General features: G+C 39.9%; 2 protein-coding genes across 3 annotated transcripts in view; one reads left to right on the top strand and one right to left on the bottom strand.

The window, feature by feature from the left end:
* The window catches only part of acp7 (acid phosphatase 7, tartrate resistant (putative)), a 14,123-nt gene extending 13,052 nt beyond the window's left edge, over positions 1-1,071 (top strand). For both annotated transcript variants that reach the window (XM_034858571.1, XM_034858572.1), the window contains exons 12-14: positions 134-205; positions 550-687; positions 803-1,071. In XM_034858571.1, coding sequence (XP_034714462.1) covers positions 134-205; positions 550-687; positions 803-868 — 276 coding nt within the window. In that variant the 3' untranslated portion in view covers positions 869-1,071. The remainder of the gene's footprint in view (positions 1-133; positions 206-549; positions 688-802) is intronic.
* Positions 1-17,752, bottom strand: part of LOC117935931 (KATNB1-like protein 1) — a 33,362-nt gene extending 15,610 nt beyond the window's left edge. The window contains exon 1 of the mRNA XM_034858575.1: positions 17,536-17,752. The gene's annotated coding sequence lies outside the window, so the exon portion shown is untranslated. The remainder of the gene's footprint in view (positions 1-17,535) is intronic.
* Between the last annotated feature and the right edge of the window lie 8,174 nt (positions 17,753-25,926).

Here is a 25,926-nt window from a genome sequence, read left to right as displayed (position 1 = left end):
TTTGGAAAATGGCTGCAATGAAACAAAGAGTGAAAAATTTAAAGGGGTCTGAATACTTTCCGTACCCACTGTATTTACATCTATCGTCTTTGTTTTGATCGGCAAAAGTGACTTGTAATACTTTTTTCTTTAGGTTTACAATGGGAGCAAAGAGCAGCCTTATGTGAACCCAAAAGCTCCAGTACACATCATCACAGGCTCTGCTGTAAGTGGTGATGTTTGCCCACCCAGATCAATGCATACCTTAACAGCAGTATCAACAAAAACAATGTGATGTATTATTCATAGTTCTGCCTGTGTAGCAGTTGTTCTGCCACATGAGTTTAGTACCAGCTGTTCCTCTGGTTAAGTGTTTTCTGATGTGGTGGTGAGCAGTGCAGGGCATGCTTCGTTCCAACCATAGAGGGATTAGTCATCGGCATATCGAAATGCAGCCAGATTCGCACCGAGGTTCAGCCACAGTTGTAAATGTCAAACAGGGCTTTTTGGAGAAAGGCATACAGCTCATCACTAACAGATTCAGTTTAACCACTGTTGATTCCTCTGCAGGGCTGCAGAGAGAAGACTGACAAGTTCAATCCAAACCCCAAAGAGTGGAGTGCTTTCCGCAGCACAGACTACGGCTACACCCGCATGCAAGTGGTCAACGTCACACACCTTTACTTGGAGCAGGTCTCCGATGACCAGGTGAGCACAAACGGAGGAACAACATGCATACAAGTACAGCAAAGCTGAAAGGATATATTTAAAGGTCAAAGAGTATTGCCATCAGTGATAACAAAGACCTTTCTGTGTGTTCCAGTATGGGAAGGTGATTGACAGCATATGCGTGGTGAAGGAAAAGCATGGCTTCTCTGCCTGGTTCTGAAGACTGCCATGCTTACTACTATACAGTCTGCTCAGGAAATGCACTTTGAACATAAAACAAGCACATTTATAGCTGCGTCACACAAATCATGCACTGATGATGAAAGACGTCATACCATTTTATGATTATCATCTACCCTAAATGTATATAATGTAACAAACATTTAAATAAATTCAGCTTCTTAAAAATGTATCTTTCAGTTGGTCCATCCTCTTAATCCACAGTTGTCTAACTTTATTTTGTTTTCGTTTATCTTGTCATGGCTGGTCTATGTAGGTCTCTTCCTTGCTTCATGAGTAATCTAGACAGCATGAGTCTGGCAGACACAGACACCTTATTCTCTTCAGAGCATATCTTTGATTTTAAAAACCTGGAAATCCACTTACACCAATCAAGTGTCCCCTCTATCAGTCTATGAAGATGACAGATTCTCCCTTGGCTAATGCTGTCAGGATATTGGAACTTGATTTTATTGTCCATCTGTGTGGCCGTCAGGACCTGAGGAAAAAGACACATGGAACTCTACGCCTACAGAAATGGACGGTTATGTAACTCCGGGATGCTTCTAGCTAGGGCACATGCAGAGTGAGAGAGGGCCCTTTTCCCCAAAGGACTGTTGATTGTGCCAAGACTCTCACCACTATGTTGATATTAATTCCTTATAACAGCATGCTGCCTCTGATGAGTTTTGGCGGACAACCAGCGCAGATCTGCATGTGTGTGTGTTTTGAGTTGTCAAGCTGTCTGTTAGCGCCAGGGTTTAATCATGTGTCTGCATGTTGACACGACATAGCTTACATATACAAAGTTAATGATTTGTTAACACTACACATGATTTAACATACAGCACGTTATTTGGCACACATTTTTTATCTAAAGCAAATTCAACATTATAAGAGGATATATGCTAATCACTTATTGAAACATTGCTGGGAACATGCAAAAAAAAAAAAAAAACAGCTTACACTTGGTCAACATGAGACACAACAAGTCAGCCACAAGAAGCTGCGAGATCTTGTAGGATGTACAACAGTAGTTCGTCGGTAGCATGTCTGTGAATCCAACCAAGGATTTGTTGAATGTCTCTTGGATGTCAATACCCCACCGCACAGTTGTGTCTGGCAGACGAAGAAGTATCTTTTTAGAGAAGGTCCCGCACCACTGAGTTCCTAACATTTAACCTACTCATGCTATAGTACTCTATATATTGTTGTCTCTCTCTGACTAAGATGCAAGGACGAAGCAGCTCTGAAGTGCAGACTGCAGAGTCCAGCGGCGGGCTGGGGAGGAGAGCATGTGCTGCCAACGGTAGCCTACATTGAATCATCGCAATCATTTACAATAGTTAAGAACCACATTTATAGTCCAATAAAAGTTGGTTGTTTTTCGGTTAGTCATCTGTGTACAATGTATGGTGTTAAAATGGATGGATGGAAAGTATTTGCCTTAAATAATGAGCTCCACGTCATGTGGTGTGCACGTTCCTCATCTTTTAGTTCATGTAAAGGAGAAAATAACATGTCACTTTAGATTGCATGCCTGTTGGTGAAATATGATGTGCTTATTACTGCCTATGAGAGAGTAACAGCAGGTTTGTGGTAGTGCGGTTAAGGGCTTTTGTTGACAGAAATTGATTCTTGACTTTAACAGGGGAACAGATTTCCAAACTTCCCCTGAAAGTAAGCCAGTTTAATTCTCTTAAGCAAGGTCTTTGGCAGGTTAGAGGTCAGGTTTGTTAGCTTAAAAACCTATTTTGAGGAATTCTCTTTTTCACTTTTAGGCATGTAGCAGAATAACCATTTAAAATACCCTGCTTCTCACTGATCAGTAGGTTTGGTGTAAGAGGAGATGTGGTGTCTTTTTGTATACTAGTACTCCCGGCAGTTTAATACGCTACATTTGACTTTTCCCTGTTAATTAGGGTGACCATATTTTGATTTTAAATAAAATAAAATATGTAAGAACCTGTAACAAAATAATAGCTCTTTTCGAATAAATAAACATGAAATAGTGTTCTAAATATGACCTATTCTGTGTCAGCTTCAAAATCCCGCTTCAACTAAATATCTCTTAAAACCTTTTCAATGTAAAAAGATAAGGTTTTTCAGTGTCCATGTCTGCTTTGAGATCTCCAGCACCTTCTTTAGACACTGAAACATATGTGCTAGCTTTGAACATGGTGCACTCCGCCTCCCACTTGTCCTGACCAGGACGGTACTTTTTTTAAGCAGTTCAACTGTGAAGCTGCACTTACACTTTGCATTTACTGTGCAACGCTGCTCCGCTTTCTGATCTGCTCCCTGTATGTGCTCCCTGTCTGATCTGCTTCCTGTATGGGCTCCCTGTCTGATCTGTTCCCTGTAGGTGCTTCCTGTCTGATCTGCTCCCTGTATGTGTTCCCTGTCTGATCTGCTCCCTGTATGTGTTCCCTGTCTGATCTGCTCCCTGTATGTGTTCCCTGTCTGATCTGCTCCCTGTATGTGCTCCCTGTCTGATCTGTTCCCTGTATGTACTTCCTGTCTGATCTGCTCCCTGTATGTGTTCCCTGTCTGATCTGTTCCCTGTATGTACTTCCTGTCTGATCTGCTCCCTGTATGTGCTCCCTGTCTGATCTGTTCCCTGTAGGTACTTCCTGTCTGATCTGCTCCCTGTATGTGCTCCCTGTCTGATCTGCTCCCTGTAGGTGCTTCCTGTCTGATCTGCTCCCTGTATGTGCTCCCTGTCTGAGCTGCTACCTTTAGGTGCGCATCCCAGAAACGCCCACAAGGCAGCATCTTGGGAATTACGTCACACATCAAAGTAGTAGTGTGCAAAGCGCCATTCAAATTAAGGACACTCTTAATGGCCCCACTAAAAACAGAGAAAAACAGACATTTTCATGATTTATAATGAAAATGTATTACGCCCCGGACAGTACTTGAAAAGTGGACATGTCTGATGTTTGATTACCCTAATGTTAATCCCGATTAGGTTAATTTAACATGGCCGGTTGATGGTGTAGTAAATCAGGCCCTGCCGTCTGGTTAGACTACTGTACTTTCTGAGACCTTGACATGACCACATAACCTTCCCACTTCAGTTGGCTTCATCGCAGCAGGCTAATTTCTAATGACACATCAACAGCTATTTATCCCTTCCCAAGCTTATGGCTCAGTAAACCCTAAAAGTAATGAACTCTCTGACCACATTCAAGATTTGAAAGCAGATGTCTCTTTCTCTACACTAAAGAGCCGCAAAGCCTCTCTATAAGACCAGTCAGAATTCCCTTCAGTTAAGCTCTGCGGCTTACCAACATTATTTATCTATTTTCAGGAGCCTTTAGTAGCTCTCACACTCAACAACAAACTCCTTCAGGAGACGGGAGTGTGCTTCTGTGTGGTATTTTTCTCAACGGGTGATCAAGGGGCAGCACTTGATCACAGGGTTAAACTGTGGAGACTGAGTACATGTGTAATGAATTCAAGGCCCTCAGATGCTGGATCTTGGGGATATTTCATCAATCCAGAAGCTCATTGTTCTTCTAGAACCGAAGCACCACTATTACGCAGCCACAGACCACCACCAAGATGAACAGCCAAGTACAGTCTGCTCAGGCACATCACTGCACATTCTTGCCATAATTCCACTCACAGCATCAACACCACAATGACTTACAGGGCTTTAGAATATGGCATGAACAGGAACTCAGCATGTGCGCTGTGAACACACTATTGCCACAGTAAATCTGAGATAAACATGATAGCGCCCATGCTGAAACAGGGTTTCGTTTTTATACTTTATGTGTGAGGGAACTACAGAACACTTCTTAATTAAAAAATGAATATAGATAAGACTGGGCATTTGATGAAAGCAGTATATTATTTCTGGGGATATGAGTGGCAGGCCACATGGGTCAAAATAACACTGAAAGTGAAGTTAAGTAACCCTCACTGATAAACTACCATCCGGGGTCAAACAGCATGTGTCTCTACATAGTAATACACCAGAGACACAAGGATGTTCACTTTCAATGTGCAAAGTTTGAACCTTAAACACATGTACTGTAAGAAAGAAGGACCCAACATAGCAGATGCTGTTCAAGATAGTATACCATGTGTGAGTGTCACTACACTAAATCCTACAGTTTGCCTCCTCTGTTAACCTTTAGCTTCAACTAAATAATTAAAGCAACGATTCCCAACCATACCCTGGGGGGTAAAGGTGCAGTACTTGGAAAATAGCTTAAGAGTAGCTTGTAGAGCAGCATAAATTATTTGAAAAAAATTGAAATTCAATGTTGATACATTCAGTTTACTGTAACACCTAAACAATAAAGGCATTACAACTATTTAGCAAGAGCTGTCGAAACAGTTAGCTAAAAGTAATAAAAAAATGTTTAGAAGACTAATTTTTAAATGAACACTTCAAATAACTTGGTAAAGGATAAATGGTTAAAATAGCAAAAAGGCATAAATAAACAGTTGACTCGTCTAAGTAATGGTCAAATGGTGAAAATAGTCAGCTTAAAGTATTGGCTAAGTGTTCGTAGTTATGTAAGTAGTTAGCTAAAAGTAGGGGATTGGTTGGAGTAGCACAAATTAACTAGCAGATAAATGGATATGGCTAAAAGTAGTGTACAAATGATTGAAACAGCTCAAAGTCATGTAGAAATTGTTAAAATAGTGAAAGTAATGGATACATGGCTAAAATAGATGATTGCTAAAAGTAATGCATAAGTGATGGATTGCAAACTTGACCAAAACAACTCAAGCATTGACTGCTCCATACATTTGGAACATAATGGAAAGTTATGAGCTCATTTAACAGCGCTGTAGGGCTAAACCAGACAAAGAAGGTTGGGAACCACTGATGTAAAAGATCAGTCTGTATAGTAGTGGGATTCAACCTTTACCCGACATGTATAATGTACAGTATGATTATTTACAGATATAAATGTTTTCATGCAGTTCTGACCACAAGCATATAAACAGGCAACTCGAAAAAATTGAGCGGCATTGTTTCTGTAATCATTTATCCTGATTGGTATTGTTGCAATTTATCAGGAGGAAATTAGGTTAACTACTCGCATTTAGTCAAGCAAGAAGAACTCTGCATAGGACCCTTTATCATCATCTCATAACAGTAAAAGAATTTGTTGAACTGTTGCCAGACAGAACTGGGCTATGTCACTCGGTTCAAGAAGTCTGGGTTTGGGTCTGTTAAGTCCAAAAACAATTTTCATTCAGCAGCCTGCTTAGTGTGCTGGGAAGCTAAATTTGCTAAGCCTGGTCTGTTGATAATGTGACGTGGGACTTCTTGCCAGTGACTGACTGTGAAGAAAGCCTCGCTATGCTGAATGAGCAAGATTATGCATTGTGTCATGTTGTCATAGACTTTCCACAAGGGATGTGTTTATGTTCATTCATCTATCTGCCACAAGTCAACTTGTTTAGTCAGGGCACAAACTCATTCAACTATGTGTTCTCAGGGCTCCGTCATGCCTGCTTGGTTAAAACAAATTGCACGGCAGAGCTGTCTTCTCTCACAGACTGGCACCGCTGACCAACTGCTCTTGCAGATTGCAGCATGCTGTTTAGAACAATGCCAGGCTCATTATGCCTATCCTGTGTCCTAAATGTTGCACATGCCAGACTGCTTTAACTTTGGTTACTGTTATTTTCTCACACTTGGCTTCAAATATCAGTGTGGCTGGTCATTGTTGGAACTGGAATGTAATGTTCTTGCTGATCCTTGTCCACTATCAGATCTGCATTACTGTAGTTCACAGGCTGTGTTGAGGTGAATAGCCCATCTTTGTCGTTTCAGGTAGAAAACCATCACTCTATCAGCACTTGAGATCTGAGCTCTAGCAAAGGAAAGGTCAGTGGGTGGTTTACATGTCCAGTGTTTTACAGGAATGGTAACATGAGACCTCCCTGAAAGCTCTAGTTTTAAAACGATTTAGATAGGAATGAGGTGATTAACAGTCATAATGGACTTTCCAAACCCCTTAACAATGTCACATAGAGACACTGAGGACTGTTTGACTGTTTTCAACCTTCCAGGCACTCATAGAGGCCATACTTTGCATTGATCACATTTGGAAACAAATAGACATGCCCTTTTGAACATTTTAAACACATGCCTGCTGCTACTTTTGAAGCGACAATCACCCAGTAGCAATTCCAGCAGTGCCCAAAGGAAATCATTTAGCACTGTAAGAGTGTAATGACAAGAGCCTGACCTTACTCTAGACATTAGATTATATTTCAACACCTTATTTCCCATGGGGAGTTGATGCAGGATCTTATTTAGAAACTCTGGTGGTATCCACAGTGCTACTGGTGGGGTGGCGATCACTGACGGATCTTTTAGCACTATACACTGTAAGTCTGGCATTTATGGCTGTCCTCTCACTTCACGTTCATGTGGGTTTGGAGGGCAGTAGTGAACACAAAAAAACTCAGGTGTGCTCTATGTGGCTTGGGTTTTGGCTGACACATTGGCCAAAAAAGGGAGGAATGGTGCATGTAACTGAGCATGGTATGAAATAGAACAAGATGATGGGCAGCATTGAAATCCGCCTCTGTCCTCAAAGCCACATTTCAGGCTGCAAAGGTAATCATCCTGGGGAGACGGTATCCAGTGTTGTTTTTGAAAGAGTGTGATCATACTAGACTGTCTTACTGATGGTAAAGCGGTTTGCAATGTTTATGGAGAGATCCAAATGAATGGGCAATGTAGATCTTCAGCCTACCTTGAAAAAAACTCCTCTCTTCACCAGCCTGGATGGGAACTGAGTGACTGGCTTGTTACAAAAACACAGATGTCTCAAATCACAGAAAGTAAGGCATTCAGAGAATCTGTCCGGCTATAGAAGGTGGTTTTGTCATTAGAGGACATTGATGCCCTTGGCCTGATGATGGCTAGGTTTGGACTCAGACAGGTATGTCCCCTGTCTAGACCCAATGATACCTTCAGTCTCTATAACTAGATTGTGTAGATGAATCAGGCTTGGCTTTGGGGACTAGACTTGATGAGATGGATGAGTTATAATGTAACAAAGAATAATACATTGCGATGTTTATTGGTACAAAAATATACAAGAAATGTGTTACTATTTGTAGCCGTGGGAGCAGCATATGGCAAGGATTACAATGTCAGTCAGTCCGCCAAATTGGAGTAGACTCACATATCTTAAAAAATATTGGATGGATTGCAATGAAAGTTTGGACAGACGTTTGTTGTCTTCAGGAGATGGCGCCTTCTGACTTAAGTGATCCATTGGCCTCCACTTGCCGTCTAGCACCACCATCAGGTCAGAAGTTTTATCTGTCAAATACTTTGTTTACAACCAAATACTCATAAAATGAATAGCATTCCTATCATCCCCTGTTATACTTCTGTTGTGTTTTGCTTATTAGTTAATAGTATCATGCCGACATGCTCAACTGAGATGGTGAATGTGGTGTTACCTTTACAGCTTCCCTGCTCCAAACCGTAATTGGGAGCGAGCTGGTCTCCAACTTCAAATTTGTCTCGTGGCAGGTAACCTACGTCTAGTGGTCCGCGTTAACAGAGCCAAAGCACAAACAGTGAGGCGTCAGTTGGTTTCAGCAATGAACTCTTGCTTAATTACTCACTTCGGGACACATTCACGGGCATTAAAGGCACTTTGCTTGCTAGCGTTCGTCTGGAGTGTGGACTGAATTACAGTTACCTTCGCACCGTAGACTCAAACAGATTCCAACGCAACATTTTGTTTGCACTATCCAGAACACACCAGACCCACTGTGTCACATATACGCATTTTCCCAACAAGCCACCAGGGAGAGGTAGAGATTGCAACAATGGCTAACATTCAACCTGCTACCTGTTAGCATTGTTAGCATTGTCTGCACGCTGATGTTAACATTTAGCTCAAAGCACTGCTGTGCTTAAGTACAGCCTCACAGAGCTGCAAGCGTGGCTCCAGGCTCTTATTTTTAAATCAGGAATTATATATGGATTTAAATTTCTCAGTGAATCCACAATAAAACAAATGTAAGCCACACACTGACAGCATATTCCATTCTTCTTAGTTGTTAACAGAAACAGGTGGTTGCAGTTTTTGTACCCTTTCATCGCAAGCAGCCAAGGAAGTTAACAAAAACATGTCTTGGAGTGTTTGTTCTACCTAACAATAAGTATGTTTGACCACCCATTAAATGGACCAAGGCATGAATTTGGGCAGAGAGAAGCAAATCATCCCATGAAAAGGGTTTTGTGTGGCCACTGGCCATCAGAGGAGCTTGTTTAAACAGACCCAGACTGAATGACTTAATGACCATGCTGACAGCAGTCATTCGAGATGTCTAGGGAGGCTGAAGCGCTATGGTTGAGAGGGAGAGAGTCCTACAGCTGCAGAGTGAGAGGGAGGGATGCAGTGGTCGCCATTTCTTAATGTAAGCTCCAAAGAATAGAGGCGCACAATATTCATTTTCAAATCTGACTTCCATAATTGTTCTCCCACAAAGCCTAAACCAACAGAATATAGGATATGCAGTCCCTTGGCAGCCTGCTCTGTTTTTTTTGCCACCTCAAATGTGTTCTGCCGTTTGCTTCAATGTCATCTCAATTAAGCATCAGCATGTTGACAGAGAACAGCTCAGATTTAAAAGTAGTTTTTGTTATGTAATAGTGTTGAAGGTAGTGGTGAGCTTGGATTAGATCCTAAATATAATCACACATATTTTGGATTAACTTTTGCTGAATTGATTGATTCCCTGAAACCCATGATCTATTTACACATGCTTAACACGTGCTGATCAGCAGTGGATGTGCACATGTGGAGGCACTAGCGGAAAAGTGGTGCAATTACAAAAAAGCTACTTCTGAACAATTTATTACAATCTCAAGAACTGAAGACAGCTGTCAATTATCTAAAATTAAAAGATGATACTGTTGCAGTAAGAGTTGTTATTTCACTGGAAATCCCCCGACCATTCCCTAGGTGTAAACCCTGCAGAGACCACACATGCTTGAAATGTCCTCAGGTCTTAAGGCCTCATTATCTGATAGAGACATGGCCTGCTGCTATGTTTTGATCCCTATAACTTGGACCATGCCAAAGCAAAGACAAGGATCCAAATATCAAAAGCTCTTATGATTGTAATCATCTGTACTCTGTACTCTACATACAGGCTCACTATATACAGTATATAGTTACGAAACCAAACGCTTTTGTTATTGAAGATATTATCTTCTTTCTAGCGTTCATTGGGTTATCAGAGCTTTTTTATCATTAAAAGTGGTCTGATGCGCCTGGAAACAATTCTGATAAAGAGTCAAGAGTGAACCAAAACGTAAAACCAAAACATTAATGTTATAACAGTAAAAACATTACACATAGTAATTTGATCAATTTTTTATGTGTAAATATTCTATAGAGCAGCTTTAAAGCTAGTGACAGCATGGCTGCTCTGTGCATAACAGAAGAATATAAGACCAAGGCATCGTGGGAGAAAGAGTTAGTACAAATGGGAGAGGGTGGAGAAAGCGTGAGTCTGCAGAATAGAAGTAAGCTTCTGTTGGTGATTTAAGACTTCCGAGTCTGCATAATCATGTGGAGCTATCCTCCACATTCCTGCCTACAAGAGGACAAGATGAAATACTTTTGGACAAGAACGCTGGCTGTCCTTCCTGCTGTGGTTAGCGCAATCGCCTTCAAAAGAAAGTCACAAAGTGTATTGTGACCAAACTGTTTCTCTATGCTTGTGGAAATCTGTTTCGCTTTATCTCAAAGGTCAATAAGCGTTTGTCCTAGACTCAGCAGTCTGCAGTAGTACGACCCCCGCTTCGGTAAAAATGCCTTCATATGAGAAGTTTAATAATCTTATGGCTGTCTTCACTTAAAGGCATCTGGATATTGTGAAGAAAGAAACAGATTGGTTCCTCAGCTGCCTTTAAGCAAAAAGAATACAGTGTCATGTGTACTGCACATGATGGATCAGACATTAAGAGCAGTAAGCAAAAAGCAACTGCTTTATACAGCATTGCACAACCAGACTGAAACACTCAAAATATCTGAAGAGCTTACTTTCCCTAGACCGCAGGAAGTGATGGGAGAAATAAACAGTGTCAGCAGCTCATCTTTTTTCATCTAACATAGTCCTCTCATATTCCCTCAGTTTCTAATTTTTGCTCTGTCCGTCCCAACCGGAAATTGGCACAGGGTCAGCTATAGGTTAGCATTTAGGTGAGATAGTCCTCTTATGTTTAGTTTAGTACTTCCTGTCTTTGGTCCGTGTGTCAACATAATTTGTCTCCTCTTTGGTATGTAAACTATCATAGACTAAACCAGTTTTTGCCTGACTTTGAATGAATGTAATAATAAGGATTTTCTGAATAGGAAAGTTTTAATTTGCATAATGCACAATACAGAAAACAAACTGTGCATATGTTTTCTCTTGCCTTAACGAGTGTGCGGGCTCATCAGCACACACTACCGTCAAGTATACACATGTGGAGTGTCTCTCCAGTCGTTTACTTAGATTCCAGCTATTTCCACGGCTGTGACGGATCCAAACACCAGTCACTCAGTCACCCGTCCCTGCAGAGAGATGCAATTCCCTTCTTTGTGCTGTATTACTCAAAGCCCTCTTTCCTGCCTCCCCATGTCCTTGTCCCACTATGCTCTGTGGACTTGGGCTTGCCATTTGACCCGCTGCCAGCTTGGACATGCTCCCTCCCATGGTCAGCTGTGGGCTCGTATAGAGTATTTCTATAGCTGTTTGTGGACACAATCTCTGAGGCACATGCATGCAAAAATGACAAACAGATGGCTGTGGAAGTGGAGTGATGTATTTTTCCAGATAAACTAATTGGTTGCCCTTTTCTACATACTAACTGTATATCCATTAATCAATACTGAACTAAGAAAGGCCCTAAATCAATCTAATATATGCACAACGCTGTCAGCTCAAGTGAGAATCAACACGTGCAGATTGTTTCTTTTGGAAAGGGAAGAATTGACTCTTTCATGAGGTGGCAGTCGAGAAAAATCTGAAATTTCTTCAAATTGGTCCAACAATGAAAAAAAACACAACTTGTCAGATCCAGCTGAAGTATCATACAAAGACTGAGCTCAAGCGGTCTCTACTGCCGGGTGTTAAAGAGGACCAGATGATGAGGTGACGGTGTTTTCAGCCATAAGGTTTCCATAGCCATATTTTTTTAAGTTGATAGGAAGAAAGGAGCAGAGCTGCAGATGTTGGAGCTTGTTCTGCTGCCCTGAGATCTTCTTTGTATTTGTCTCAAATGGGATTGAGCACTAACTGAAAGTGATAATGCAAGATCGGCTCCACAGCCCTGCCTTTGTCGACTCTTTTAATTACAGATCTCAGTGGACTTGCCATTGCAGTATATTCCAAATGTGGTGTGAAGAAATCCCCCGGACAGAATAGACCCAGGGTGAGACAAGGTCGAAACAAAATTACCTCACAATCTAGAGACCGAGACTTTGCTCTGAGAGTTTCTAATGAGACACTTTCTCTCCTGGGGACGCTGTCAAAAAACGTTCCTGTTCTTCTCCTTGTGACCTTTGAACTTATTTCTTCACTTTCTCACCAGAGTTGTGCAAAATTGAATGTAAGGCTATAGTGAAAACAGTCACTGAACTCATATGAGAGGGAAAGTTAGTCTGGCTGGTGTACAAAAGCATGGTGTCATGTAGGCCCAGGAGCCAAATACCACATCTCACACACAGGGAGGGGTCGTCAAGTCTCTGTATATCACCGAAGAACCGAAAAGTCCCCTTAAACATTAATAATAGCCCACATCCGGATAATAATATCTTGATTATCAGTAACTGTTGTTAATAAAAAGATCGACACAATTACTATGCAGAGTCAACAATTACACTTAAGTGATAATTTGTGTTAATGGATCAACAATTTAACATCCCTATTTTTAAGTAACTTATGTAGTTAATAAGCTTTGTAGCAACTCACTTGGCGATGGCTTGAATGTAACGGACGTCCATTAATATCAAAGCTTTAATCAATTATTTATTATGATAGGGCTGAATGTTGTCCATATTCTCTTCTCTGCAAACTAATCCATTTTGTTGAAAGAATATAGCATAGAAGCATAGCATAAGAATAGAGCATTTTGGGACAAATGCTTATTAGATGAGGCTGGTTAGAGTCTTCCTGCTGTACATGAGTCCATTGTGGGAATGGGGGACTCCACCACTAACAATAGTACTTCTAATGGAGATACATTGATAGGCAATAGCTGAGAAAAAATGGTGCTCGCTAACAATATAAAATTAAAAGGATGTGATTTCATAAAAATGAAAGATTATAGCGTTATTTACAGTCACAAGCATAAACATTCATGCAACTGTTTACAGTGCTACCTCTTTGGAAGATAAGTGCTTCTAATTGAATCCTGGCTATGTTTACTTGGTTATGGGATCATTCTGCAGAGCTTTTTCTTCATCAGAGACTACTTCCAACGAGAAAGGAACAATCTGTTCAAGTAAACTGTGCCCAGTCGTCCTCAAAGTTAATGTTTTGGATCAATGAGTGTCTTTGCTTTAGGCAACATGGCCCACTTTTGAGCTGAAAAAAATGGTGCCCTGTGCCCTGATGCTCATCATCTTCAGCTTGCCAAAGTCAACAAAGCTGGATTTTTTTCAAAGCTAGACAACAGGCTTCAAGCAACAATTAATGCAAGAGATTTGATCTCCCTTTTTCCAGAAGGACAACGCATTGGTTCTTTCTACTGGCTTTTTATTTTTCTTCAAAGACGGAGGACTGATGAGGCGGAGAAAGGCCCTCGGGTAGGTCCAACACTACTCCACCTGGAAAACAAAACAGGTGAAAGAATAGAGAGAGATCAGCCTGTCTCCAAGAATTCAGGCTGTATTTTCCACAAAGACTTGTGGATAAACATTAAGCAGAATGGGTTCTCTGAGAGTGAGCTGTCAGTAGGCACTGACAGATCCAGTGCTCATCTCCAACGCCGTGCCTCCAAGTGACTCCTCAAATAAGCAGCACACGGCATGACACCTCCCTTCCCAGGAAAACGGGAAGGAAGATGAGATGGAGCGAGACAGAGACCTGCCTGTCCTTTCAGCCAGTGGAATGGTAAACTTAACACCTCGGTTTAAACATTGAATAATGGAATCCACTCATGCGTAATCAACAGCCCTGACAAAAATAGAGACCTCGCTTTTGTTTTTTAGGATTTATTTTTGTTCTATGCAGTGAAATAAAAGTAGTACGTATTTGCTTGTGAGCTCTCAGGATAAAATGCCACAATAAAGTTGACCAAAACAGGTTTTCCACATATTCCATTTCAAGACGACAGTTGCCTTGTGAATGCTAATTTTTTATGCTAATGCTAATGGCAGTTATGAGACAAACGAGTCACATGACCAACATGTGACCAACATTCTTAAATGTAGGGATTGCGGATGAAGGTAAATATGGCGGAATCTCTGGCGGCAACAGAGCAATCCCGGAAGTGGAACGTTGTGGATGTGAACTGAGGAGCATGGTAAACATTATACAGCTTTGTCATGTCATGAATAAAACAATCACAATCTCAGGTGAACGTTATGCTTGTTTCATATGCTTCCATGTGTTTGGCCTTTACATATCACTTTACATGGAATATGAGTGGGATGCTAATATATTATATAGAAGCTGATGAGCACATGTTTTTCGGCACTGCTTTGGCAAAACAGGTTAATGCAATTTTTTTTCTGTGTGGCTGGCTGTGTATGGTGTATTTGGAAGTCTGATCATTTTCATGACTTTGCAAATATGAGCAACTGTAGAGCTGCAATGATGATTGTGTAAACCCAGCCAGTTGAATGAAATGCGCGCGTTAGGCTAATCCGAGTTTTATGGTGGTGTTGTATTGGTAGCATTAATGCATAAAAATTGAAAAAACATGAAACAGTCTCTCGTTGCAGTTTGCATTTTCATATATACATGTGCGCGTATGGAACATACCTACAAGCAGATGGGCCCTTCTTGTGCGTGCTATGAAACAAAATCCTGCCAGGGCCACTACACACAGTTATGCCCCAATTAGACACCAAACACCTAAAGTAGGCTGTAATAAGAAACCATAGACTGTATATTGCTGTATTAAACACAAAATATACTATGCTTAGACACTGTTATAATTAATTATATATTGGGCCTAGTCTTTATAATAGACAGACAAACACTGAGAGCTCAAAGGACCTGACATTTGGCATATATTTAACAACGTTGGGTCCCATGTGGTCACTACCTCACACAGTCTCTCATCATATCCTGGATGTTCTCCAGAGTCCCATTGAGTTTAGGTATCAATAAATAACCTGAAGCATGCTTCATTGACGCTGCTTATCCCATATCAGTTAAGACATCAGACCATTTAATGCCATGCCACTATCCAACCACAGTAATATACGCTATGGAAGGTGCCATGACATTCCATCTACATTTTCCAGCAATGGTTAATTAGCAACACATTACAACAGAATTGAACTGTAATCTAAAGTCAGAGCCATTGTTATTTCGCTTTGTTAGATCTTGTTAGATTTCTTAGGTGGCTTCTTATTACCGCCTAATTTAGGTACAATATGTCTAATAATGGTATAACTGTGTTTTTTTACTGTCTAATAACAAACACATTTTTTATACAAAGTAGCCTATGGCTTATTACATCTTATTAGTGTAACGGAAAATAAAGTGCGACCCCAGAATTTGTGGAGGACCTGAAGGAGTCATTTGAAGGAGGCTTTTGGCTCTTCAGAGCGTGTGATATTTTAATCCCCTGCCTTGCTGTCAAGGCCTGTTTCCTGGTGAGGTAGGTGGCCTCTGAGAGACAAAATAGCAACAATTTCAATGATGTACACCTTCGACTGCTTCTATAGGGAAAACAAACTCTTAAAGGGCGGCAGTAGAAATTGAATTTGTGGCATTATACATTTGGAGGCCAGACACACAGGGCTTGCATAAACAAAAATCCATTAAACAAAACATTTAGGCTAAATTATACATTGATTTACATGACCAAAATCTAATCCTCATAGATCTTATCACTAATGGCCTTTTTGTCGGCAGTTAACATGTCCATAGAAGGGCAAAGGGGAAGTGATGTTGTCAGAGTGCAGCGATTCGGCAGCTGGTCCCCTGTGGATTCCTGGGCGATATTGGGAATGATGGAGCACAGCTGCTGACTCAGTGACTCATTTTTACCTCAGCAGGGAGAAGAAGGGAAGGAGAGAAGGAAATGGGAGAGCAACAGCTCTCGCCCAGACAAAGAACAGACACAGCCCGCTCCAGCAGGAAGAGAGGCCAACACAACACTTCACTAAACAATTTTAAGTCTGCTATATCAGTTTGTACCATCCTTTTCCTTTGGCAAGGCACTTGGATCATGTTGCAATGCAATCATTTGGTTTATAAACAAGATATTATGGAAAAAGTCATGTTCAAAATATTCATCTGTTGGTTATCTCAGTAATTAGTGTGGAATAACGGAAAGGTGAGACTTAAAGAGTTTCACATAGCCTTTATCTTTGTGGCTAAATGACAGTGACCAACATATCTCTTTCTTTTTCTTCCCTCTCTCTGGCCCTGTTTTGTTTAAAAAAATTATGTGTGCAAGTCTGTGTTGTGTTGGAGTATTGGCATTAACAATCGTTTTATGTTCTGGCAGATGAAAATGGATCAGTGATTCTAAGTCCTGGCAGTCAGGCTTTAGATTCCCGGATGGGAAGAGACGTTTCTAGACTAACAGACTATTCAGGCAATAGTGAAATAACTTGGATTAAAGTAGAGAAAAGAATATTTCCAAAAATTTCAATATTGTTCAAATAAAAGTTCAAAGTAGCTTGTTTTGTCGGAAACTGTTAAAAAAGAAAGAAAAAGAAACATTTACTTATAGTTTTAAATTGTAGCAGCTCGGTGAAAAACTTATGTCAAAAGATACAGTGCCATAAATCTGCTCTAATCAATAGAATCAATAAAGTGGTAACGTTACCCAGAAGAACCCAGTCTAATGCCTGAACCTTGGCACACACACACACACACACTCAAAAAAGAGCATCTTCTCTTGTAAGATTTCCGATTATTGAAGTAACACACAGCTTTAAGATGTGATTGTTGCATTCATTCACACTCATGCTGTTTGTCAGAGACATTTTATTTCATAGCTCTACAGTGGCACATCCACATAACGGTCTTACATTGTTGTCTCCTCCACACTGTCTACTGCACCATAAATCAAGACACTGTGATCACAGAGACATTGGTTTTGATTAAACTCTTGTCACTACTACAGGGAGATCATTCTGAAATACTCTGCCTTAATCATCATTAGACAAGACAATGAAATGTCACAGCAGTTCAGTAGCACATCTCTGGCTACCACAGGGCCTATGACTCTACTGGAGCAACAATCAATCAGTGCATTTAGCGAGCAAACATCTCATGACATCAGCCATGACTACATTGGAAAGAACCTCCTAACATAAACAAATTTCAGGATCTCACAGTCTCAGACCAAAACTACTGAACACACATCCACAGCTACAACTTGTCCTCCAGGAAAATGATGCAAAAAAGAAAAGGGACAAATGACAAACAGAACCCCAGCACAGATCAAAGACAGCTGAAAAAGTGGAACACAGCACATACCCTTTCTTTCTTGGAGTGTGTTTTCTGGAGATGACACGGTTGCTTTGCCCAAATATGGCAGCCGCTGTCCTCGTACTGTGTCCTGCTGAGAGGGACAACCACTGTGAAAATCTCAGAAACAGCAGACTTCCATTACATAACAGACTTGGCAGTGACTAAGAGTATATGCTAAAGGCCTAAACCTTAAGCCAGGCAGGATTTGTCAATGGAGGTGGCTGGAATGTTTGGTATGGCTGGTGGTACCACCAGCGGACAAAGCAGAACAATCTGCTGTTTTTTACGTCAGCACAAGAACAAACAAGTGTGTATTGTTATCCAAAGTGAGTTATTGAGGTTGTGTAACCAAATCAAACAAAAAGAGACTGCAGGTTCTGACACTGACACCATTAATCATTCTGTGAAGATCTGACATCTGCAGTCAAGAGTCATTGGATTGACTACTTGAAAATAAGACATCTGAAATGTCTGAAGAGGCCCTTCGGATCTTAATTGTCTGATATTGCGTTTACCGAAATCACCATGAGTCAGAGGTTGTCATGCCCGGTTTCAATTATGTGTTGTTTTTGTGTGTGCTTGTCAGTGCTTTGTAACTGACTGATACACACCGTTTGGTAGAACACCTACGGGATGACAATTTATTTGTCAATTTACGATAACTGGTGTAAAAAACAACATTGACACTGATTCCAAAAATGAGTGACAATGATACCACATTTGAGTTTATTGCAAGTTGTATTGTTCAGTCCCAGAGAGAGAAGAATGTGGGATTTTTCCCGGCACCATTACATTTCTTATCACACATCTGTAATAAGTTAGCCAAGTACACAGCCAAAAAACGTAATACAGATTCCTTGTAGCAGCGCTGAGTGTCCTTTGGGAGTTTGTGTTGATAGGCATGAGTAAACATGGTTGCTATGCAGTGAGTGAAACTGAAGAAAATCCTCAATACATAGCAGCTGGGGGTGCAGTTATTCAGGTGTCCACACTATATTCACGGAGATTTCCGTCATATTCAGCTTGTATACATCATGTACTGACCTCCACTCGATAAATACTAACTAATACGATGTGGAGAAGTAGCAAGACGTGGTAATAAGATTACACAAGCAAAAGAAAAAGTGTTTTATTTAAGCACCCACCAGGTGAGAACAGTAAATGACAAAACCCATGTAAGACAATCTTAAGGGATCCAATAATTGGGTCATTTACAACATGTCGATATTTACATGTCTGGAGGACTCTAACACTGACCGAACATGTTATGTTAAATGCATTGAACAACTAATATGTAGCCAATGGTCCAAGAGTAAGTAAACATGTCCATTTAGGATGCAGGGTTTCACATCAGCATGTTTCAGTAAAAAAATGTTTCCTCTTCAAATTGGACAAGTCACTCTGTTGGAATTTGCTGCAGAGTGACTTGGTTGATGGACGGGAGAGTGCAGCCGGCCTGCCTTATTTATTTTTCCTACTATGGCCACACCAAGACCCGCCTGTCAATAGCATTAACACACTACTATTGGGCAGGCCTCCATGCTTACATGTACAGATCCTATCCCCTGTCCAATTGGCTATCCTAACCTTAAACTCTCAAGGCCTTGCCTAACCACAACCAATCAAGCTGCTGTTGAAGGCCGGGTCTTGGCGTGGCCATGGTAGGAAAAAAAGATTTGGCAGGCTTTTGTCATTATTTTATTGATTACTGGAACTGTTTCCCTTCAAGTCCAGTCACTTGTACTAAAACCGCCGTGTGAGGTATCACCAAAAGTTATTCCTCTGCAGGAGCATAATTAGTTTTTAAGAAAAGTTAGAAAAAATTGGATTGGCATGCTTCATATGATAAATGGACAGCAGATGTTCCTCCATCAATTTATATGTGACACTATTATTTTGAAACCACTATCTTAATTTCAAACAATGCCAAGGAATAGAGAATGTATTTGATTTTCTTTTTAAAGAAGCTATGATCAATGTTTTTATTACAAAACGCAAAATCAAATGACTATACTTGTATGTGAAAGGAGTTCTTTGTAGGATGAATCCAAAGGGAATAATTATATGTAGAATTTAGTGTTTTTGAGCTTATTGTTACGGTTTTCTGACCCGCAACTTTACTAATTTGGTTGACTCACACAGCTCTCAGCAGCAAAAGGCAGCCGTTTTTGGCAAAAAGCTTTTAAAACCAACCACGCTTCCCGCCCAGCACAGAACAACAAAGACCAAAAGTTAGCAACTAGCTAGAGAACATATTTGAACATTTAGCAGCCTAAAGCCAGATATTTTCCTTAGAAAGTAAAGGAGTTGAAAATCGTAATTGCAAGGTGGCACGTGTCCAAGTGTCCAAAATGTCCAAAGTCCAAATAACGCTAATGATACCTTAAACATAATAACATATTATTTTGGTACTCAGTGGAAATCTTCCTTTTAGATTATGCACTTTCAACAGAAGACACTTTTTACATGTGTTTTCAATTTTTGGTTTGACATAGAGGTTATTATACATGTTTTTACATTTTTTTTAAATTGCTCATTTATATTGTTGATGTAAAGCTTTTAGTGTGGGATGTGACATTGTGCATTCAGTCTGGGAAAGGAACTGTTGAACTAGGTGCCTATATAAAGAAAGAAATGCACACATTTTAACAAGGCAGCACATTTCATGTTAAAGAAAGAGGCCTTATTTTTCCTATCCCGCTGTGGCTGTCCTTATTGGCAACATGGTTCTTCTTGAGAAGAATCCCGGCCCAAATCTGAACAATCCCTCCAGCTGAATCCGAGGCCGTGATAAATGAGCGAGAATTGCTGTAATTCATTGTTACTCTCTGGTGGGTCCATAAAGACTTGTGGTACTATTTCATACAGACAATTTGCCTGGTAGCTGATGTTGTCACAGACTGCACGTAACACAGAGTTCATTGAAGGATGATTGAGTAGAAAAATCATTTTAAAAATGAAAACTTAAAGGAATGAAGTGATTTATTTTCAGGTAAAAAAATTGGACAGATTGCTGTTTGTGAATCATTTGAGGGCCTGTAAACTTTGGAAAATCAGACAGTCGATCTCAAAACAAGTTGACATGATATATACAGTGTTAACGCTGTCTTGTTTAAAGACTGTAAAGCTGGATTAAAACACGGCAACTGTGTTTATGTGAAGCATCTTTCCAGTCATCGCTGTGGTTAGCCACAGCATTCCTGCCACAAATACCATCATAGTCATACCTGCTTCTATGCACAAACCGCAGGAGCAGACAGACACCCAAATAATGATTCCATTTGTACAGATGACTATACCATTCAGCCACCCAAGAAATGGTGCAAAGTTGAAAACCGCTTATGTTTAAATAATCAAGTCCGATATCTCATCTCAGTGCAGAATGCAAAAGCTGATGAACTGTTTCTGAAAATACTAGCCTTGATTCATCACAGTGAGGGTCAGACTACAAAGCTTTTGCACACATGGAAGTTTAGCTTGGTTTTACGATAGATTTATGGAAATGAGAATTCTATAATTATAACTCCATAAAGGGAGCATTTGGGGAAATGTAAATCCCGGTGGTGTGATACGCCTTGACTTTAAAGATGGTGCGGTTTTAAATTCTTAGTGAGTGGCGTGCAAATAAATGTCAAGAAAGATATGCTATCTGAAAGCCAATATGCTATTAGTGAGCACATTAAACTGATTTCCAGATTATGTAACACAATATGTATATTTATGAACGAATTTCATTTTTTTCATTTTCTAAATTTAAAAAAGTGTGGGAACTGAAGTACTGAATGAGTGAATTAAGGCACACTTGATAGTTTTCTTAATCGTGATTTATTATTATCATCATCTTGGCATCATCACTGACAGCTGTAAAGTCGCACAACACAACTATTTTAGCATCACAATGTGATTGCACTGTAGGATGGTCAAAAAAAGTAGTGTCCATGCCATGAACACTACTTTTTCCGTTCAAATGTTTGAGGGTAAATTATTGGATACATTTACACACATTTTAGCGTGTTCACACGCTGGCATATGCCAATTAGCATTAAACACGAAAAGCTAAGGCTGATGTGAATGCCTTGGTTTTGCTGGTATTATGCAGGAAAAGTTACAACTTTCTCCTGAAGGGAACATGAATGTCTGTTTCAAACTTCATGGCAGTTAATCTAATATTTGTGTGGACATTTCACATATCACGGACGTTTTATGTTAACCCCCTGGTGGCACTAGATGAAACTTCAGGAGATCAAGTCTGCAGGATTCTTTGTCTGGATATCTGTACCAAATCCCATGGAATCCAACTAATAGTTGTTGAGATTTAGTCTACATCTATGTGGGGGACCAGCCGACTCATCAACATTGACATCCCTAGAGCTGTTAAAAACTTGCTTCTGTTTACATTCGTTATCTATGATATCACTAATGCAATGTGCTCCAATGCACATCCGCTTTGCATGAGTCCTTTGTTCCTTTGGGTGGCAGCATTCACCTTCACAGCTAAAGTAATTTTATTTCCCTTCTACAGAATACAATTGTTCTGATTGACATGCAAGTGAGGCAATGACCTAAGTATTTTCAAGCGTTTTAACAATCTGGAAATTCTATTGAAGTGGGTGAATCATTGTCTGTGATTAGTATCAAAATTCCGTTTCTGGTCCTTTGAGGATCACGTCTTCCGCTACTGAATAGCGTAAAAAACGTAATACAGACTTTGTTTTGGCTTTGAAATGTCAATATTTAATGTGGAGGATAGAGTAACATGAACCGCAAAGACATTTTTATTTCTGTAATACAGCACTTTTATTATATGTGCATGAAAAATGTTTTCTAGGAAAGTTACAAAGGCACGTTGCACATTCTGAATTCATTTATTGCCTTTACTGGTTCAGTGTCAAAGGCAAACTCTGGGGGTTCATTATTGCAACATTAGCTTTAGCACGGTCACCAAATACATTTATTTTATTTACTCAATATCTGATTGATGGTGATATTTGATTTAAGTATACTCCTTTTCTCAGAGAGACACTGTCGTGTTTCTGTCGCTAGGCAATATAACGATATTACAGTGTTCCTTTCAGCATGAAACTGCTACCCTAAATGGTCTGGGGTTCATCATTTTGATCTGATGTCTTTGAAGTGTGTCTTATTTTTTTTGGTAGTGACAGTTTGTTAAAAACACCTCTTCTCTTACAAAATACTGAAACATTCTACGGCGACCGCACTTTAAAATACAGAGAAATAAGAAACCAATCATTATGATCTATTGCTTTAAACACTTTATGTGTGTCTGACTAATCTAAACTAAAAGGAAAAATATGTATTATATCTGTAAAATGTGACATTTTTTTTAATCTAATGGTGTATTTTGGGTGGCTTTTTCATTCCTTTATTGTATTGTAATAAGTATTGATAGTGAAATTGTAGTTTTCTCCCTTTTCACCACAATAGCGCCTGTTTCCCCAACATTGTTTTTTGTGTCTGCTTAATTATTCATTTCAGTCCAAAGTTTCAGTTTATTTGAAACATTATCAACCAATGTGTATACATGACACCAGCTTTACTTTGTTTTTTTATATAACATGTTGTTTTTATAATAACATTCCTTTATGTAAATACCGTACATATCCAATTCCTTATATTTCTTTATTTCTACTCTATTTATAATATTTGTGCAACTGCAACACAGAGTTTCCCTTCGGGGATCAATAAAGTATTTCTGATTCTGATTCTGATTCTGATTATTTAATGGGTTCATCATCGGATTAAAGTGTTCACCCTATTGTGTGTGTGAGGGATGTTTTTCTTGTTGTTCTGCCTGGGCTGTTAAAGTAGATCAGCTGCTCAATCAAGGAAAGGGCAAACAGGTTTGCCTCATTATGTCCTTGGTATGGAAGGGCTGGGCACAAGCCTCTGAACACCCACACAGGTGATTTCAGTTATTGTGGCTGATTAGACCTCTGCTCAGGTTCAAGGTTGGCTTGAGCGCTCATGGAAATTTATTACATCACATATGTCATCCACCAATAAGCTTGATAAATGTGTCATTTGTCCCGCCCTAACAAGTGCAACAAAGCTAACAGCAGGCTCAAGAAGATGTCAATCAATCAGTCCATACACACCCACACGTCAGAAAACACCTGTGTGGGTATCCAGGACCTTTAAGATGTAGGAAGACCGGTAAGTTCTAAATGATGTACTATTTGGGATGCTCATTGGTGTGGATGGGTTTCATACAGGTTATCAGATGGGAGGTGATCAATGAGTTGCTGAGCCACTGCTTTTTTGAATTTTTAAAAGAATGGCAGATTTGTGATTGGGCTGGAGTTTTTGATCAAATTGAGGTCCAGGTTATGTTTCGTTACCAGTTGTCTGATAACACCTGTTTTAAAAGACTCAGGCAGTGGGCTGAGCTTTGGAAAAAAGGTTCTTAGTAAACTTAGATAGCCTAGGCTCGAGTTGACAAGCAGGCTTGGAGGAGAGTACCAGTTTAAAGAGAATTTATCAAGGGAGATGTTGTCAACGTCGGTGAGTTTGCAAGACGCAAACAGATCAGATGTAATAGCCCTGATCCGCTAGGTCATAAACCTAAAATACCCAAGTACATATAATTCTTATGTTGCTCCAGACATCTTATTATATAATTTTTTTGAAGCGATTCTTCATGACTTGTAAGAAGTGAAATGTGTGCCAAGGGCACTGAAATTACATAACAATTAAATGGTGAAAATCCATGGAAAGTCTCCTTGTTAAGGAGGCTAATTGAGCTTCTGTGGTTGTCTCATATTTACTCCCCCTGTTGTTTCTGTTTACCATGAGGCCTTCTTTAAAGACATTGAATGATTTGGGTGTTGATGAGTGGAACATTTTATCAAATTGTGATGTGTTAATAGCTGTCCTCTCTTCCTCTTATTGTTAATATAATGAATGCCGTTATTGTCTGAGGGGACGGGCCAAACCACAGGCCTGTTTGTACACACTAAAACCTCAGTGGTTTCACTCACAACACTATCCAATGACTTCATTGACAGAATAACTTAAGTCAATAATTAACATTATAAAATTAAAAAATACCAGGTGCTTGCAGTAGTAAAGGTTTAAAAGAAATCCCTGTGAGCCAAAACCTTAGTTTTCAGTTTTTTTTTTCTACTCTCGGCCCAGTACAACGTCATTCTGGGTCATTTTTTTTTTATTTATGGTCATCTGCTCCAGGCATCCTGTTGCAGTGTGTTATATTAGGCTACATACATTGCTACATGTGGCTACAAGCTAACTCCAGGGAAACCCGTAATTCTGAACATGACTGATTGAGAAACCTTTTTATTGTGGATTTTTCACAGTAAAGTACCAAAAATATTTTGGTTTTCATCTGACTGAACCAAAACAAAAAAGTTACAATTTGTAAAACCAAAGTCAAGATGACTGATGATAAAATATTCCACAGACCTGATGGAAATGGAAGTTGGGTGATAATTCTCAGAAGGTTTGTCACTATGAGCAACACCTTTTAACATTAGCTCCATTTTGACCTCAGCACTCCATACAATACTTGCAATCCATAGTATTTCCCCTCCAATCATAGGGGCGAAAATAAGAACTTGATTTTTTCCCCCCACCTATTATCTGGCAGTGGGTTGTGTCTTCAAAGTTATTTTTGGATCTCACGATATATCTATATTTTCTGTCCGGAATGATAAAATGTTTTTCCAGGACGGAACTAAATTAAAGCCAATATTTCTACAGACTGTGACATTCTGTGCTTCTTTACTGGAATTTACAGGCCACGTTGGTGGCCGGCTGAGTCTGGGAAAATGTTGCATTTAAACTTTTTTTCTGCATACATTTTATCATTCCGGGCAGAAAATAGTGAGATCACAAAAATACCTTGTAATATACAATTTGCTGCTGGATAATAGATGATAGAACCAGGCATAAGGCAACATGTTGTCTTCTCTGAATGGGCTGATCAGTAAAGCACATGTTTTTTAGTAAAAAATTGAATAACTGATAAGGAGCCATCACTCGTTGCTCTGGACCTGTCCATGTATTGAAATGTTTTTCTCTTTTGTCTCATATGATGTAATTGAGACGACCGATGGAGAATAAACCATAGCTATCTGGGCGCAGGGCTCATCTAGGCCACGTGGTGTCTGTTTTTATTTTAAAGATCCTGTTATGAGACCTGCAAAATGATAAAAACAGGCCAACATTGGTTTGAATAAGGCTGAACAATGACTGCAAACACTCTCTCAAACTGTGTACCACTGTAAAACCACTGAGGTAATCTGTGAACCTCAGACATGACGTGTTGGAGACAACATGGCCACTGACAAGACTTTAAATGTTTATTAATGAGCTCCTTAGACTCACCACAGTTATGTTGCTGGATGCTTATGAAGACAT

The sequence above is a fragment of the Etheostoma cragini genome, chromosome 20, assembly GCF_013103735.1.
Source record: "Etheostoma cragini isolate CJK2018 chromosome 20, CSU_Ecrag_1.0, whole genome shotgun sequence".
In the NCBI taxonomy this organism is placed as follows: Eukaryota; Metazoa; Chordata; class Actinopteri; order Perciformes; family Percidae; genus Etheostoma; species Etheostoma cragini.
Note: the sequence above shows the minus strand (reverse complement) of the source record. Positions and strands in the feature narration are given on the sequence as shown.